The sequence below is a fragment of the Alexandromys fortis genome, unplaced genomic scaffold (genome assembly GCF_014885135.2).
Source record: "Alexandromys fortis isolate MF-2015 unplaced genomic scaffold, M_Fortis_MF-2015_v1.1 scaffold_48, whole genome shotgun sequence".
NCBI lineage: Eukaryota > Metazoa > Chordata > Mammalia > Rodentia > Cricetidae > Alexandromys > Alexandromys fortis.
In genome coordinates, this window is record NW_026067947.1 from 54,881 (window position 1) to 69,360 (window position 14,480).

Sequence of the window (14,480 nt, forward strand, 5' to 3'; positions counted from 1 at the left end):
TTTACTGTTTCAAGTCTAAACAGTCATTAACACTATCAATATTTCGCATGATGCTTCCTTCTTTTTCATTTTCCGTTCCCTTCTCAGTCTCCTGGCATGAGAATGGTCTAAGACAAAAACCCTCCACCGCAGACCATCAGGTAACAGTGGGTTAAAGCGCTGCTTGAGTCGTGGGAGAGTTAAGGGCAGTTATTAAAATTTACCTCATCTATAATAGAGGGTAATGTCACTTTAAGACATGTGAGACTTTAGAGAGGAGGGGTGTATTGAAACAGACTCCCGCTCCTCACTGGAGGGACAGCAGCCCTGCTCTTACATTTCGCTGCCTAACTCTGTCCTGAATGTGCCCGAGTGGGGATGGTCTGTCAGTGGCTATAAACTGTTTCTCATCAGGAAACTACATTAGCTCACCATCACTTCAAAGGTCTCCTCAGACAGAGGTGACGCCAGGAGAAGATTTAAAGGTGAAAATGACAAGGTTTCCACCCCTCAAACCCTGGCTCCTTCTCTGACAATACAGCGAACGAACCCAACGTCCTCTTAGCTGTGGAACTAGGATCGGAAGAGGAAAGCTTTTTTTTTCTCTCTCTCTCTCTCTCTTTAATTCTTGATAAAGAACTGCTGGGAAGTGCTGTCTTTGAATATCGCAGAATTGTGGCACAGATGGATTTTAAAAAGTGTTAGCTCTTTCCAATGAACACTAGGAGAGTGCCCTGCTCTTGGCTGGATTTTCCAGGTAAGAAAGCCTCTGCAAAGATTTAAGAATCAGAGCGCAGATTTGAAACATAGTCGGAGAAGTACGTAAAGCTAGATGCATTATTTGGGGGAAAACACTTACTGCCACTGAGCGGAGCAGAGCTCTCGCGGAGAGTGAGTGAGTGAGCGAGCAGGAACAGAGATATCGAGGAGCCTGGGAAGTAATGCTGAGAATTAAAGAAAGTTAACGGGAAAAAGAAAGGAAAGGGGAAGTGCCGCGATTGTCAAATCGGAGCATCTTCCTGCATGCTGAGGTCTATGTGGGTTAAAAATGAGCAGAGCTCCGAAGGACTGTTAAGTTCTGATGATCGCTGGGTTTTTCCTGAGTTAAATTTCCAGTGCATTTTAACAGCGATTGACAACACAGCAAATGCATGCCGGGTCACCTCTGTTTTGTCTTCCTGTAATTTTTCAGGCTATTCTGAGAGACTCTAAAAATGCATTCATTTGGGGATGCACAGAAGGAGGGATGCTATTTATCTGGGCTGATGAGAATGAATCTATGCTATCCTTCTAGTCCAGCAAAGCATGCTGTATACAAAAGTAAACACTGGGCTACCAAACTGGAAACTAATTAGAAAGTGAGAGGTCCATCTGAGTCACTGCCTGGGGCATTGATGGCTCCATGGGGTTGAAAAGAATGCTTCCCCACTTCGCACTTAATTATAATCCTCACGCTTATCTATTGTTATCCTTAAAGCCCTTCTCAAACACTCTGCCTCTCTGAAACCTGTGAATTACCAAGAATTATGCACATACATGTATTTAATGTTTATTTTTGCGGAACATCACTGGTTTAGAAAGAGTACCAATTTCCACAGATAAGGGAGGCATTCTGGGAGGTCACATCAGGGTTTCGATATATAGCGGAATTTCTTGAAGGGTGTCATTTGAAAGAGGAAATCACAGCCTTGCCTGCATAGCCCTCTTTGAGCTCCCTAAGAGAAAGGCATGTTGCTAACTGAATTCTTGTATAGGAGATGCCTCCTATCACAGGCTGACTAAGGAAGATGCTTCAAGTTTGATTAATTTGGCAATATGAAACGCAGCATAAGGTGTTGTTTGGGAAATTGGACAATATGTAGCGCCGTTGAGCTTCTGTAGCTCCTGAGACGCTCATCGGTGCAGATAAGACTCTCAAAGTTTCGGCGCCTGAAAAAAGGTATATGCTCACCCATAAATACACACACCACCTGTATATGCATATTCATCAGTGCTCCAGCAAATGCCACAATGGGATCTTAGGAGGCAAAACAATACTGTAAATTATGGGCTTGCTGTAGGATAGATGCATAGACCTTGCATCCGAAACTCATTCTGGCTGAAAACACGGCTCCTTCTGATTCCAAGTCCAGTCAGAAAGCTGAGTTCTATCGGGAGATTACAACATGCCTCTGAGAAATGATTGCTTAGTTTAGAGGACAGCATTGCCATTAAAAATTCATGACTGTAGAATTAAAGGGGAAAAAAAAGAGCCCACTCTTTTTCTTCCAGGCTTATGTCAGACTTGCAATGAAGTTAGAATGAGCAAGTCTGCAGCTTCCGAATGTCTGGGGAAAGTAGTTTGCAGCTCTTTGTGTAAAACTGGGTGTTTTCATGGGCATGCAATGTTTTCATCTGCCGGATGGATAGTCAAAAACTTTAATTTTGCGTTTTGGGCAATCATTGGCCTCTTGCTTTCCAGATGTTAAGGGACATATTTATGAGCTTCTGGAAAGGGTCTTCAATCCAGTCCCTGGCATGACCTCTGCTGGAACGCTCCTTCTAGGCTGCCAAGGAGCCAAAGAACATTCCGTCTGATATCTCCCTTCCCTCCTGAGTGGGACGTACTCCACTGGGGGCTGCAAGTCAGGGGTAACCTGTTCTCATCTCATGTCCTCTCTAGAGAATGGCAATGGTCTCTGCGATGTCCTGGGTCCTGTACTTGTGGATAAGTGCTTGCGCCATGCTGCTCTGCCATGGATCCCTCCAGCACACCTTCCAGCAGCATCACCTGCACAGACCAGGTAGTGTGTGTGTGTGTGTGGGGGGTGTCTGGGAGGGGGCTTGCTCCAGAGCAGGCTGCTCCAGGTTCATCGTGGTCTCTTCAACAGATGGTGGAATGCAAGTGACAGAAATTGCTATAGTGTGGGCAGTTTGCCTTTGAAATCTAAGACATGATGTAGGCTGGATGCTCTGGGGGATGGAGAGTACACCAAAAATGTCTTGGAGGTATTTCTGTTATTTTTTTCAGAAAAGGTGGGTTTCTTTAAAGGAGTCGACCCCCTCTCCCGCGCCCCTACTAGCATCTTCCACACACCTTGTTAGCAAAATATTCTACAAAGGGTGGAGTAACTTTGAAGACTGGGGGATTTAGAGAGAAGGCATGTATTTCTTGGGTTGAGTTTATACCTAGTATAGATGCTGTCATTTCTGTCTGGGGCTAAGGACTCCAGGGATGTGTTAATGACCAGACTAACTTTACAAGTTGTCAATGAAAAAGAAAATGAAACAGTGACTTACTATGCCGTGTCTGGTTTAATTTGTATCCAGTCTTCTCTCCTTTCCTTCCTTCTCCTTTGGTTCCTCCTGTATGCTCGGCGCCCCCACCCCTTTTTTCCTCCCTCTGTTGGTAGTTTCAGGAACAAGTTCGCTCTGCCATGTGTTTTGAAAATTTCCTTTATTGATTTCCCTTTTCTTTTAGTTCCGGGTGCAGTTTGCTTTCTTTGGCTTCTAACTCTTTTCTCTCTCAGCTCTTCAATCCTGATTTTCCTTTCTTTGCTGCTCCAGCTTTCTCATACAAAATCGCCCCCAGTTCAAATGTCCCTAATTGGTTCTCAGAAAGGTGTCCTTCGGTCCTTGTCACCACCACCCTTACCCCCCACCCCTGTAGCTGTGTTTAGCCTTTGTGTCCTTTCGGCCACACCCCCTACCTTCACTGTCCTTGGGAGCCCCCTGGAATGGTCAAGTTCACCGTGCGGGGACCAGTTGCTGTCCCAAGTTCCAGCTCCTCATTTCTGGAGCTCAGCCGCCCTCCCTCCCGGATCTGCTTGTATACTTCCCTGGCCTCCTGCCATCCACAGGCTTCTCAGTGCAGCAGGTCCTAGTCCGGAGTGACAACGCTGTCTTTCCTGACTCCGCAGCAGCCTTGACTGTGATCCTGCACTCTTATTTTGGCCTTCTCCAGTCTCTCTCCCGGTGCCTTTTGCTGTCTCCCGGGGTTCAGCTTCCAGGCTAGGGCAGACTAGATAGAGCCGGAAGGATGCATGCCAGCGCACGCCTGCTGGGTCTGCAGCCCTCAGCTGCAGAGGAGGGCTGGGGGCGGTGGAGGCCAGCTGTCCCGGGTCCTAGCCGCCTTCCTTCCTTTCTCCCATAAGCCAGGTCAGCGAGGGAGCGAGGGGGCGCTGGTGCCCCTGCGGGTGGGCATGGAAACCACGCTGCTGGTTGCTGCCGCTGGTGCTTCTTGCCTGTGTTTACTGTGTCCTGTATGCAGACCCTGGCACAGGAAGTGCCAGGTTCCTGCCAGAAGCCTCAGTGCCAACATGGAGGAAGCACAATCGTGGATTTGGGGATCCCTGAGCTACCTCCAACCACTTAATCGCCAATCTGTTCTGGCAAGAAAAGTCCTCTGCTTGTTACATAGTTATATAAATAAGCTGGGAAATTTTTCTCTGTAATGCTCAACAATGAGATTAAAAAAACCATCCATCCCGAAAGTGCCAGAGAATGTGTTCAGGGTTAATTCATACTGTTAGTTTAACCACTGTGTAAGTGGATATAGTTTACCCCTTTCGTCCAGAGAACATAAGTGGGAGTTTGGAGGTACTGGGTGATAGTCTGAAGCCACCCAAAGAATGGTTGCCGATGGAGGTTATGGCCATGTGATTTTACCACAAGAGGGGGAAATGTCCCCTAGTACGCAAATTGTCTATGCCAAGTTTAGGAGCATTGGCTATAATGTATGAAAACTTTAAGGTCAGATCAGTGCACACACCCCTTTAAACTGCAATCCAGTCCTTGGAGGTGGCTGAAGCAAGTGGTCCGTGGTGGGGGACAGGGGACTAGTGGTGGGGCAAGTCTCTGTCACTTAACTTTCCTGACATGAACTTGGATAAGTGACTTTCCAAATCTGAACGAATTTCCCCATCAGGGGATGGGGGAGGGAATGGGAGGGAATGACTTCCTAGGAAGTGGCAAGTGCTGGGTATATTGTGAACTTCCTATAAATATCAAGTACAGTCGCGTCCTGTTTAAGGGACTGCAGCCACCTACAAGTCAAGGGTATTGAGTGAGTCAAATTTTCCTGTTTGCACTGCTAACAGATCCATTGGTCAGGACAAAGTTTTGTTGCCTTTGTTGTTTACTAAGCCATGTGATACATGGCTAGGACCTGCCAGTGATTGCCACCTCTCTTACTTTATGTTATGTGTGTAGTCATTAAACAAAAAGAAGCTCATATAATCTGTAGTGAACTCTTTTGTAGAGCATGTCTATTTGCTTCTGGAAACTGGGACTATTATGTGTATCAACTGTGTATCCTCGTAGGTCTTATTAAAATACCATATTTTAAAACTTGATTCTGACTGAAATTCAACTCACTGCTGGTGTTCTTCCTCATCTACCACGGAGCTTGCTCACTATCAGTCAATCTGTGTTGAAACTATACCTTAAATATCTCCGGGAACTTTGTTCCCAGCAACTCGGCCCCATGGGCTCACTCTCTGAGCCCTATCCCAGTCTTATTGTAGAAAAGGAGGAACTATAAATGCTTCTTCCAAATGCAGAGGGATTAAAATACTGTTGATTTGGAAGTCCGATGGGTCTGTGTAATGTGCCTGTTTAACTTTCTTAGGATCGCTACAATAGCTGCGGAGATTAAAGCAATAGATCTTGGTCATTGCAGTCTTCCAAATTATTGCAGTCACTCTTTAATGTGTTTTTTTTTTTGTTTTGTTTTGATTTTAAGAGCAAAAATGTGCTTCTTTTTTTTTCTCCCTCTCAGATAAGTGTTGTGGCATTTTTCCTTTGTGGGTCTTAAATTTTCAGGGACACTAATGAAATGTGTGTGAAAACAAAACAAACAAACAAAAACCCAGGGCCAGTTATCTGTGACAATCTGCCCCTCAATGCGCAAATAAATAAATAAACGGTTGGATAAATGAGCAAAAAAGGGATGGCGTAATTTCATTCCCTCAAATCAGTGAAAATAGGTGACATGATGAGAAAAAATGAGGCAGCAGCGGACCCCAGCCTTGCTACATTTGCCTAAGCTTGAAAAATCACCTCCTTCACAAGGCAGAGCAGAGCAGTGTACTTGGCGTGCATGCCAAGCATGTGGGAATGTGCAAAATGACAAACCTTTCATTAGGCGTGTGTGTGTATGTATGTATGTATGTGTGTATGTATGTATGTATGTATGTATGTATGTGAGAGGGGACTCTACAGTCACCCTCGCCTGCTTAGGAATGGCATCCACTCCCCCTTAGGCCAGTCCCTCACAGGCAGCTTCCCCGTCCCCTCCACAGCAAGATTGATGGTGTTCCGATTGCAAGCAAGCAATTTCAGTCTCTCAAGAAATAATCCACTACACTGACAGATGAGCGGAATTTGACAGCCGCTCCCCTTGTTGAGATTGTGCCTCACCTGGATGGCACCAGCCAGCCAAGGCCCGTTAGGGGAAATGGTTAGAGATTTGGGCCAATTTCTGCTGTCATAACGTGAAATTGGGATAGTGTTTTTGTAAGGCCATGCATTTGTGATCTGCCTCCTCAACAGAGTGGGTTTGTGCACAAACAGAATGAGAATATGTTAACTAGAAAACGGACTGATTTTAATGTATTCGCCTGCAGCCCCTAAGTACTTCCTATTTTTCATATTTATAGTATGAAGATTGCACCATTTATTTTCACTTACTCACTAGTTAAGGAAGATTAAAACAGTCAATCAAATGAAACTGAAATTTAAAATTACATAAGTGAATAAAATGTGCTGTAGATTAACAGATTCACAATTTCAGTAATTGAAATATTGGAATAATTTTTATTTGGGGAATGATGTACGAAGTTACTATGACAACTTGGAAAATATTTGTACCCCTTCCTAATATGAAGCCTTTGGAAGGACAGTTAATTTAAAAACAAAACAAAAACCCAGACTCCACAATGAAAACTCAGATGTAGCATCTCTTTGGTGTCCAGTAATTAAGACAGCCTAAGTTCTTCACACTCAACAGTGTGCATGCTGGAGAAAAAGGAAAAAATGGTCTGCCAAATGTAGCCTTCCAGTTTAAGATTATGTTTACCCCTGATACAGATATATGAATTATGATGACAATTTTAATGCTTCCTTTGTTTGGAATATGTGGGTGGAAGTGGGTATGTGTGTGGGTGTGTGTGTCTTTGCAACAATAAAATAAGAGTCTTCTCAAAATTCTTCAGAAAGAAAATAGGTCCCTGGGATTCTTTAGTAAAATAAAATTATGTATCTGTGGATTACATGAGACACAAGTTATTAGTAAACAATGAATCATTTGTTCTTCAGTCAACGTGATTTCATTGACGTTGGAATGATATATAAAAGCTTGCTCTGCAGAGAACATCTATGTAATTCATACTTGACAAGATTTAAGGCTGTATTTAAGCAGACTGTGTGTGTTAGGAGTTCATTTATGACTCATTTATGACTTTATTATATAGTGAACATCAGCATCCATTTTAACATGAAGATTTGGGGTAAATCATTAAAAATTTGTACGAACCTTACACATTTTTTTTTTTACTCTACCATTCCAAACTACATTTTAGAAAACTGCCTGGCACATATGTTTCAGATGCCAAGGTGCTTTTCCAAAAAGGATTGTGTTGTGGGTTTAGAGTGTAAAAACTCGTGGGTACAACCGTGGCTGCACATTTTCCTTTCGGGAATGCCTACCAGCTTGAAGCTGCTAAGTAGAGTGGATTGGCGTTAGGATTGGAGCAGACAGGCAGTTATTTGGTGTAAGCTGGGTCTAGTGATAATGCATTGATCATCTGATGGATGATATTGACCTCCTCCAAGAGGCAGAACACGGCTATGGACATCAAATAAAACCCCCAAATACCAGGGAGGAGTAGAGATATAAGTACATATTTCTTGCCACTGCCCTGAACTTGGTGTAGAACGGTGAAAATACCATGATTTGAGCACGAGACTATGCAATTACTAGTTAAGGATAACAGATGTTACACTACACTGCAAACTAAAGTATTTAGGAGTAGCATGAACGAGCATTAATTACCAATCATTAATTTCTTAAGCGTCATTGCGGATGATGATCTGAACTTTCAGCTTGAAACATGACACCTAAAACATGGCAGACCGTTTTAATTTGAGTACTCCGAAGCTGGTGAACCACGTTCCCACAGCATTATGTCTCTTAAAATGTGGTATCTCTTGAAATGTGAAGTGTGTGAATTTGACACATGCTTCCACTTCTAGATGCTTACCTCCATGAAAAATTCTGGACATGTGTGAAAAGATTTATGTTGAGGTATAGTTATTGCAGCAATGGTTATCATGGCGATAACAGAGTTTCAACTCCATCGAAATGGGATTGATAAAATAAATTATGGCACACATCTACCCAATGGGATTCAGTGTAGGCCATTATAAAGGATGAGTTGGTTTATGTGTGCTCATGTGGAAAAATCCCTAAGATATTGATGGATGAAGAAAACAAGGAGCAAAATGCTATTTTAAAACAATTCAGAGAAATGGAAAAATATCAAAATATCAAAAGAGTATAAACATCATGCAGTACTAGTGAAATCTGAAGAAAATTCTTAAATGATTGAAGAGAGTTTAATTTTTTAATTGTATATATTAATATTAGTTATGAATACTAGTGGATTTCGCTATACATTTCCATGTCTGTATATAATGATTTTGTTTATATCCAACACCCTATTCTGATCTATTGCCCATGAACTTTCCTTTATCTTTATCTTATCAATTGATTCCCCTTCTACATTCATGTCTTTTTTTTTAAGACTTAGGTTTTTCCAGTTGTGTGTATTGTGTATCTATGGTGGGTATGTGCATGTAAGTGTCAGTGCCTGAGGAGGCCAGAGGTTTTGAATGCCCTGGAGCTGGAGTTATAGGTGTTTGTGAGCTGCTCATTGTGGGTGCTGGGAAACAAACTCTGCTGCTCTTGCAAGAGCAGTGCATTCTCTTAACTACCGAGCATTCTCTGAAGACCTATTAGGACATCTTTTTTCTATGGATGTGTGAACTAATGAGTTTAATAAGGATGCTTACAGGAATGAGCGTGGTGTTTACCTGAGCATGGACAACTTACCAGTACTATAACACTGAAGATAGTGTTTCTCTTTCCTCTAGAAGCTTGTAACTGACTATAGATTTTCAGGAAGGGCTAAGGCCTCCTGTATCCCTCACAATCTTTTTCATAATGTTAATAGGTCTGATTTTATGTAGACTTTGTGCAGGTAACCACAGTTGCCGAGAGCTTAAAGAGTGCCAATCATGGCTTAGAATTTTCGTTTATTGTTTTGCCTATATGCTTAATTCGTTTCGTATGAGCATGTATGGCTTTTTAACAAAAGTGTTGTCAATTTAGCTATAGAGTTTAAGGATTTGATTCAGAACTCTGTGAGTTCGAGGCGAACCTGGTCTACAAGAGCTAGTTCCAGGACAGGCTCAGAAAACTATAGAGAAATCCTGTCTCGAAAAAAAAAATAGAAATAAAATAAATGATATTTCTAAATAAACAAAACTGAAAGAACATGGGTAAGAAATTAGAATGAGGCCTCTTTCCTAGAGCCTTCTAATAATAGGAAATGTAAACCAGTATTACCCAAATTATACTTCATAAAGATCTTTATTGGGAAAGTGGATTTGAATGTTGGGCAAACAATTGCTACGTGATATATTTTCCTCTAGGAGACATATAGTGCAAGTGATGAAAATTCTGGAAACAGTTGCAGATAAAAAACAATTATTTAAAAAAAACAATTATTTTTTACAACATTGTTTTTTATTTGGCCTGCATCAATAGTGTATGCTCACATCACATGCATTGAGAGATGTGGGAGAAGAGAATTTTAAAATTATATTCATCCCTTATATCTCAGTATGACTGAGGTTCTTGACATGTATTAGATGCTCAGAAGATAAATTATTCTCTTATAATTTGCTAAATTTTTCAGCAAAAAAATTGATGAAGATTTTGGTAGAATTGCAACATCTTTGTTAGTTGTTATGATTTGTGTGTGTGTGTGTGTGTGTGTTTGGGTGTGTAGGCACAAGGATTTACATTGTTTGTATGTGTGATTAGAATATGGATACTATTCAAATGGATATTAATACAAATAGCAAATAATTAGTATAATATACATGTTTATAGGTATGTATGTCTTTATATAGATATTTAACTATTTGATATTTGACAACCACTTTACTAAGCAAAATAATTTGAAGAACTACTGCTTTCAAATGTGCTTACAGAAATTATACTTATAAATATAGTCACATGTTAAATGCCTGAGATTTTCATTTTCAACAGTAGGCTTCCTTTTTCCCTTTTCGATTTGAAAAAGTCTCATAGGGATGAGCTTGGGGGACCAAAGAAAAAACTCTCCTTAACAGGCAGAAAAAGGCCTTTCACTGTGTCAATTTTTTCATTTTGAGAGAGAAAAAAAGTCACCTCAGCTTTGTAGCAAAGAGAACAGCAGACAGGCAATTTCCCCCTTCTTTGGGGTAAAGAAAGGATGAATTGTTTTGTTAACAAGTTGTATAAACTAATTGAATCCCCCAAAGATAACATCCTTAAAGCACACAGGGAACTCTCTTAGCCCACTCTTTCTTTCTCCTTCTTGACATTATGTAATATCAGACTCCAGAATGAAAGCAGAAATGGTGTTATCATGAAGTTTTTCTCTCAGAAACCTGGATTAAATACCGAGGGGTATGTCTGTTGATTAAAGACTTCCTTCATATAGGAAAGACATCAAACCAAGTCTTACTCTGGGTCCTAAAGAACAGAAGACCCTCTTGTATGGTCACTGTTCTCCTGACATCACCAATGTTTAACTTTACTGCATCCTGACATTGTCTTTGAGGATGCTTTGTGCCACTCAATCCTAAATCAAAACCATCTGAATATACGTATCCAGAGGTAATACCATGTTTCTCAATTCTGCAGATACACACTTTTCAGAATTCCAGCTCCTAGATTCCAAAGCACCTAACAGCTGAGAAAACTAAAGAATAGACACACATCTTGAGGAATAAACTTGTTCTGAGCTGCCTCTGAGCCCAGCCCAGAGTGAGATTACCTGACATTTGAACGTGATCCTCAATCTTAATGTTTATTTGTACTTTCCTTATCTTGTAAATATCAGGTGGGCACAACAAATCTTGACTATGAGTGACATCCTTCCGGCAGACTGTCAGACAAGATTATTTCCAGTTTTAATGGTCTTTGATTCTTAATGAATTTATCAAACATATTAGAGCAAGGTGAGGCAAGGGAGGCAAGGTCAACAGTTACTAAGGGGGCATTGTACACACATCTGTCTTGTCTTGGTTTAAAATTGTGAGCACACTTGAGACATGTCCTGAGTTTTGCCCAACAAGCACTCGAATCTGTGTTTTTTTTTACATGTACTGGAATTGTTATTACAGGGGATCCAGTCAACTGAGAGTTTTTATATAATGAGGCCATTGTTCTAATCAGAGGTCTCATTTGAATCTCAGCTCAAAAAAAATTCCATTAATTTTCTTTTAAATTAAGGCTTGGGAGAAATGGTAATCGGTAAATGTAATAAAATGGAGAGAAGCATCCAGAAGTACTGTGATGCCCACATAAAATTCTTAATTTAATATTTTATTAAAGTTCTCAGTATCTAGTTTGCAACCCACTAGTACATTATAAATATATCTTGGAAAAATATTTCTTTTTCGCTGTTGTTCTTTAAGCATGTGCATTCATTTCATGCAAGAATAAAGGTAACTCATTAGAAAGCCACCTGTGTCATCGTTCTTCTGGAAACGACACATAGCTGAGGTTCCTGGGCATTCCTAATTTAGTGTCCTCCTAGGAAACCTGGCTTTCAGCTCTCAGAAAACGCGACTGAGTTCCTGCGTGCAGACAATGCTAATTCATCCCGTTTGAGAAAAGACAATTTGTTATCAGTGCGTCGTGAGAGTTGTTTCAGTTGTTAGTGATTTTCAATTGCTGTGGTCTTGCTTTTTAATTATAAATCGCTGTCGGTTCGGCTTTCTCATTATCAATGAGTTTGCTGTGGGCTGTTTGGTTAACCCTACAGTATGAATGGTGCATATTTGCTTCTTTTGTACTTTAAATTGCTGAAGAAGACTAGCCATTAAGCCACTCCTGAGTTCTGGTTGAGATATGGTTGATCTGAGGTTTGGCTGGTAGAATGCTTGCCTGGCTTAGATGAAGCCCTGGGTTTGTTTCCCAGTATCCCATAAACCAGTTGTGGTGGCATATACTGGTAACGTCAGCACTCAGGAGATAGAGGCAAAGAGTTAGATACTCTAGATCATCCTAAATTACTTAGCAAGACTGAGGACAGCCCAAATTACATCAGGCCATAGACACAGAAGGAATGTGTGTGTGGTAATTTAGATTCTAATTGCTGAATTTTGTGTATCTCATCACTCTATGTGCATGTGTTACATATATAGTGACATATGTAGAGTAACTGTGGACCTCTACAATGTGTTCTCTTGGTACTTTTGTGTTCATAGAACTGGAACATTGATTTATAAGAACCTATTTATAGGTTCATCTAATCTCAAAAAATAATAGAAAAGAAAAAGAAAAAAGACACAACACACACAGCAAAACAACCAACCAATGAAACTGAAAACAGTGTTTCATAGAGGCTTCTTTCTAAGAATTTATCTTTTAGGACTCTTTCCATTATAAAGTTGAAATAGGTGGGCATTGAATATTTCTCTTCTTCACTGAGCTATGGTTATGGAAGTTTGAAGATCGCTTTTGTCAAGACAATTGTGTGACTAGAGATTAGTGTTCATAGGAGTTTAAATTAGAAGTAGTAGCTGACACAATGAAAACTCAATCAATCAATCAATCCTCTTTTATGAGACAAAATGATAAAGGGCAGAGGAATGCAGTGTTTGGAAGCATCCTAGATACAGTTACACCAGATGGAAATGTTTTGGTTGGTCCTTGTATCTCTTCTTCCAAGAATGCAAAAATGTCACATCCTGGAAAGGTATCTGGAATTGAGGTCACTGGGTGAACATTTGTAGGGCAGCATTTTTGATAGTGGCTCCCAGAATTATTGAGAAGAGAGAGTAAATTCATGGCTTGTTGGTTGCCAACCACAAGCCTTTTATCAGGCCTATGAGATCAATAAGTGATCACTTTCTATGCTTTCGTCCTTGTTGTTCCCTGAATTGGGGCAGGGGAAGTAGTATAGTTGTCTTACTTAGGGCTGAGCTTTGATAATCACTTAATTTCAGCACTCAATATTCCTTCTCTATGTTTCCATGTTGCATATATTCTACTATCTCCTCCAGTTATATTTTAGTTGGGATTTCAGTACAGCATATCTCTATATGGCATCTTTTTTTATAACCCTCCATTTTGGTTAACCCGCTCTCCTGTCCCCATTCCTCACTCCCACTCCATTTTAAAATTTTCTATCCCTATTTTTTTCAATTCTTAATCCCTTTTCTTTTTTTTAAATTTTTTATTTATTTATTAAAGATTTCTGACTCTTCTCCGCCACTGCTTCCCATTTCCCTCCCCCTCCCCCAATCAAGTACCCCTCCCTAGTTAGCCCAAAGAGCCATCAAGTTTCCCTGCCCTGTGGGAAGTCCAAGGACCACCCTCCTCCATCCAGGTCTAGTAAGGTGAGCATCCAAACTGCCTAGGCTCCCACAAAGCCAGTTCGTGCAGTAGGATCAAAAACCCATTGCCATTGTTCTTGAGTTCTCAGTAGTCCTCATTGTCCACTATGTTCCTATTTTCATTTTACATAGACTCTAATCATACTCTCCGAGAATATCCCCTCTCAACTTCATTTTTAACATAGAGGGCATTTAATACATAATATTTCTTAAATATTTATTGGTCATTTCCTGGATGCAATGAATTGTATTTTTCCTGTTATAATAGAGATGACTTATTTTTTAATAATGCCCACTTAACATTCTGGGAGAGAGAAAATGCTGGTCATGCTGGAAACTGTGTTTACACACAGCAAGGTCAAATGAGTCCTTGCTAATGAATAAATGAGAGATTTAGCCTAAACATTAGTCCTCACAACCCTGTGACAGAGAACGTAATTTTGGTTTATGAAGGAATCTAAAATAATAAGTTCATTGATTTGATCAAGTTCCTATAGCTTGGGACATGGCTTGGGATGACAAACTGAAGATTATTTTCAGTGTCTGAGTGGCACCTCCATTTACTATACATAAAGTTCAACGCGACATGGTCCTTTCTTTATCACATTTTACCTGCAACACAATCCTACGTGTCAGTTAATGTTGCCCTCATTGTTCCACATAGCAAAATGTGGGAAATTATGCTAAATGTGAGGAGAAAACTTAGTTTATGCAAGGTCCCTTAGTCAAGTCATGCTTCCGTCATAGCCATGTACAGCTAGGAATACCAGCAAGGCCATCTCAACCAACTGAAATTAGAAAACAAATTCCTGTGCAAGAGCCATTGTTTTATTTTAACTAAATAC

The 14,480-nt window shown here is 40.6% G+C and overlaps 1 protein-coding gene across 1 annotated transcript in view; it reads left to right on the forward strand.

Moving 5' to 3' along the window:
* The first annotated feature begins 342 nt into the window (after positions 1-342).
* The window catches only part of Tafa1 (TAFA chemokine like family member 1), a 526,236-nt gene continuing 512,098 nt past the window's right edge, over positions 343-14,480 (forward strand). The window contains exons 1-2 of the mRNA XM_050149345.1: positions 343-736; positions 2,642-2,762. Coding sequence (XP_050005302.1) covers positions 2,645-2,762 — 118 coding nt within the window. The 5' untranslated portion in view covers positions 343-736; positions 2,642-2,644. The remainder of the gene's footprint in view (positions 737-2,641; positions 2,763-14,480) is intronic.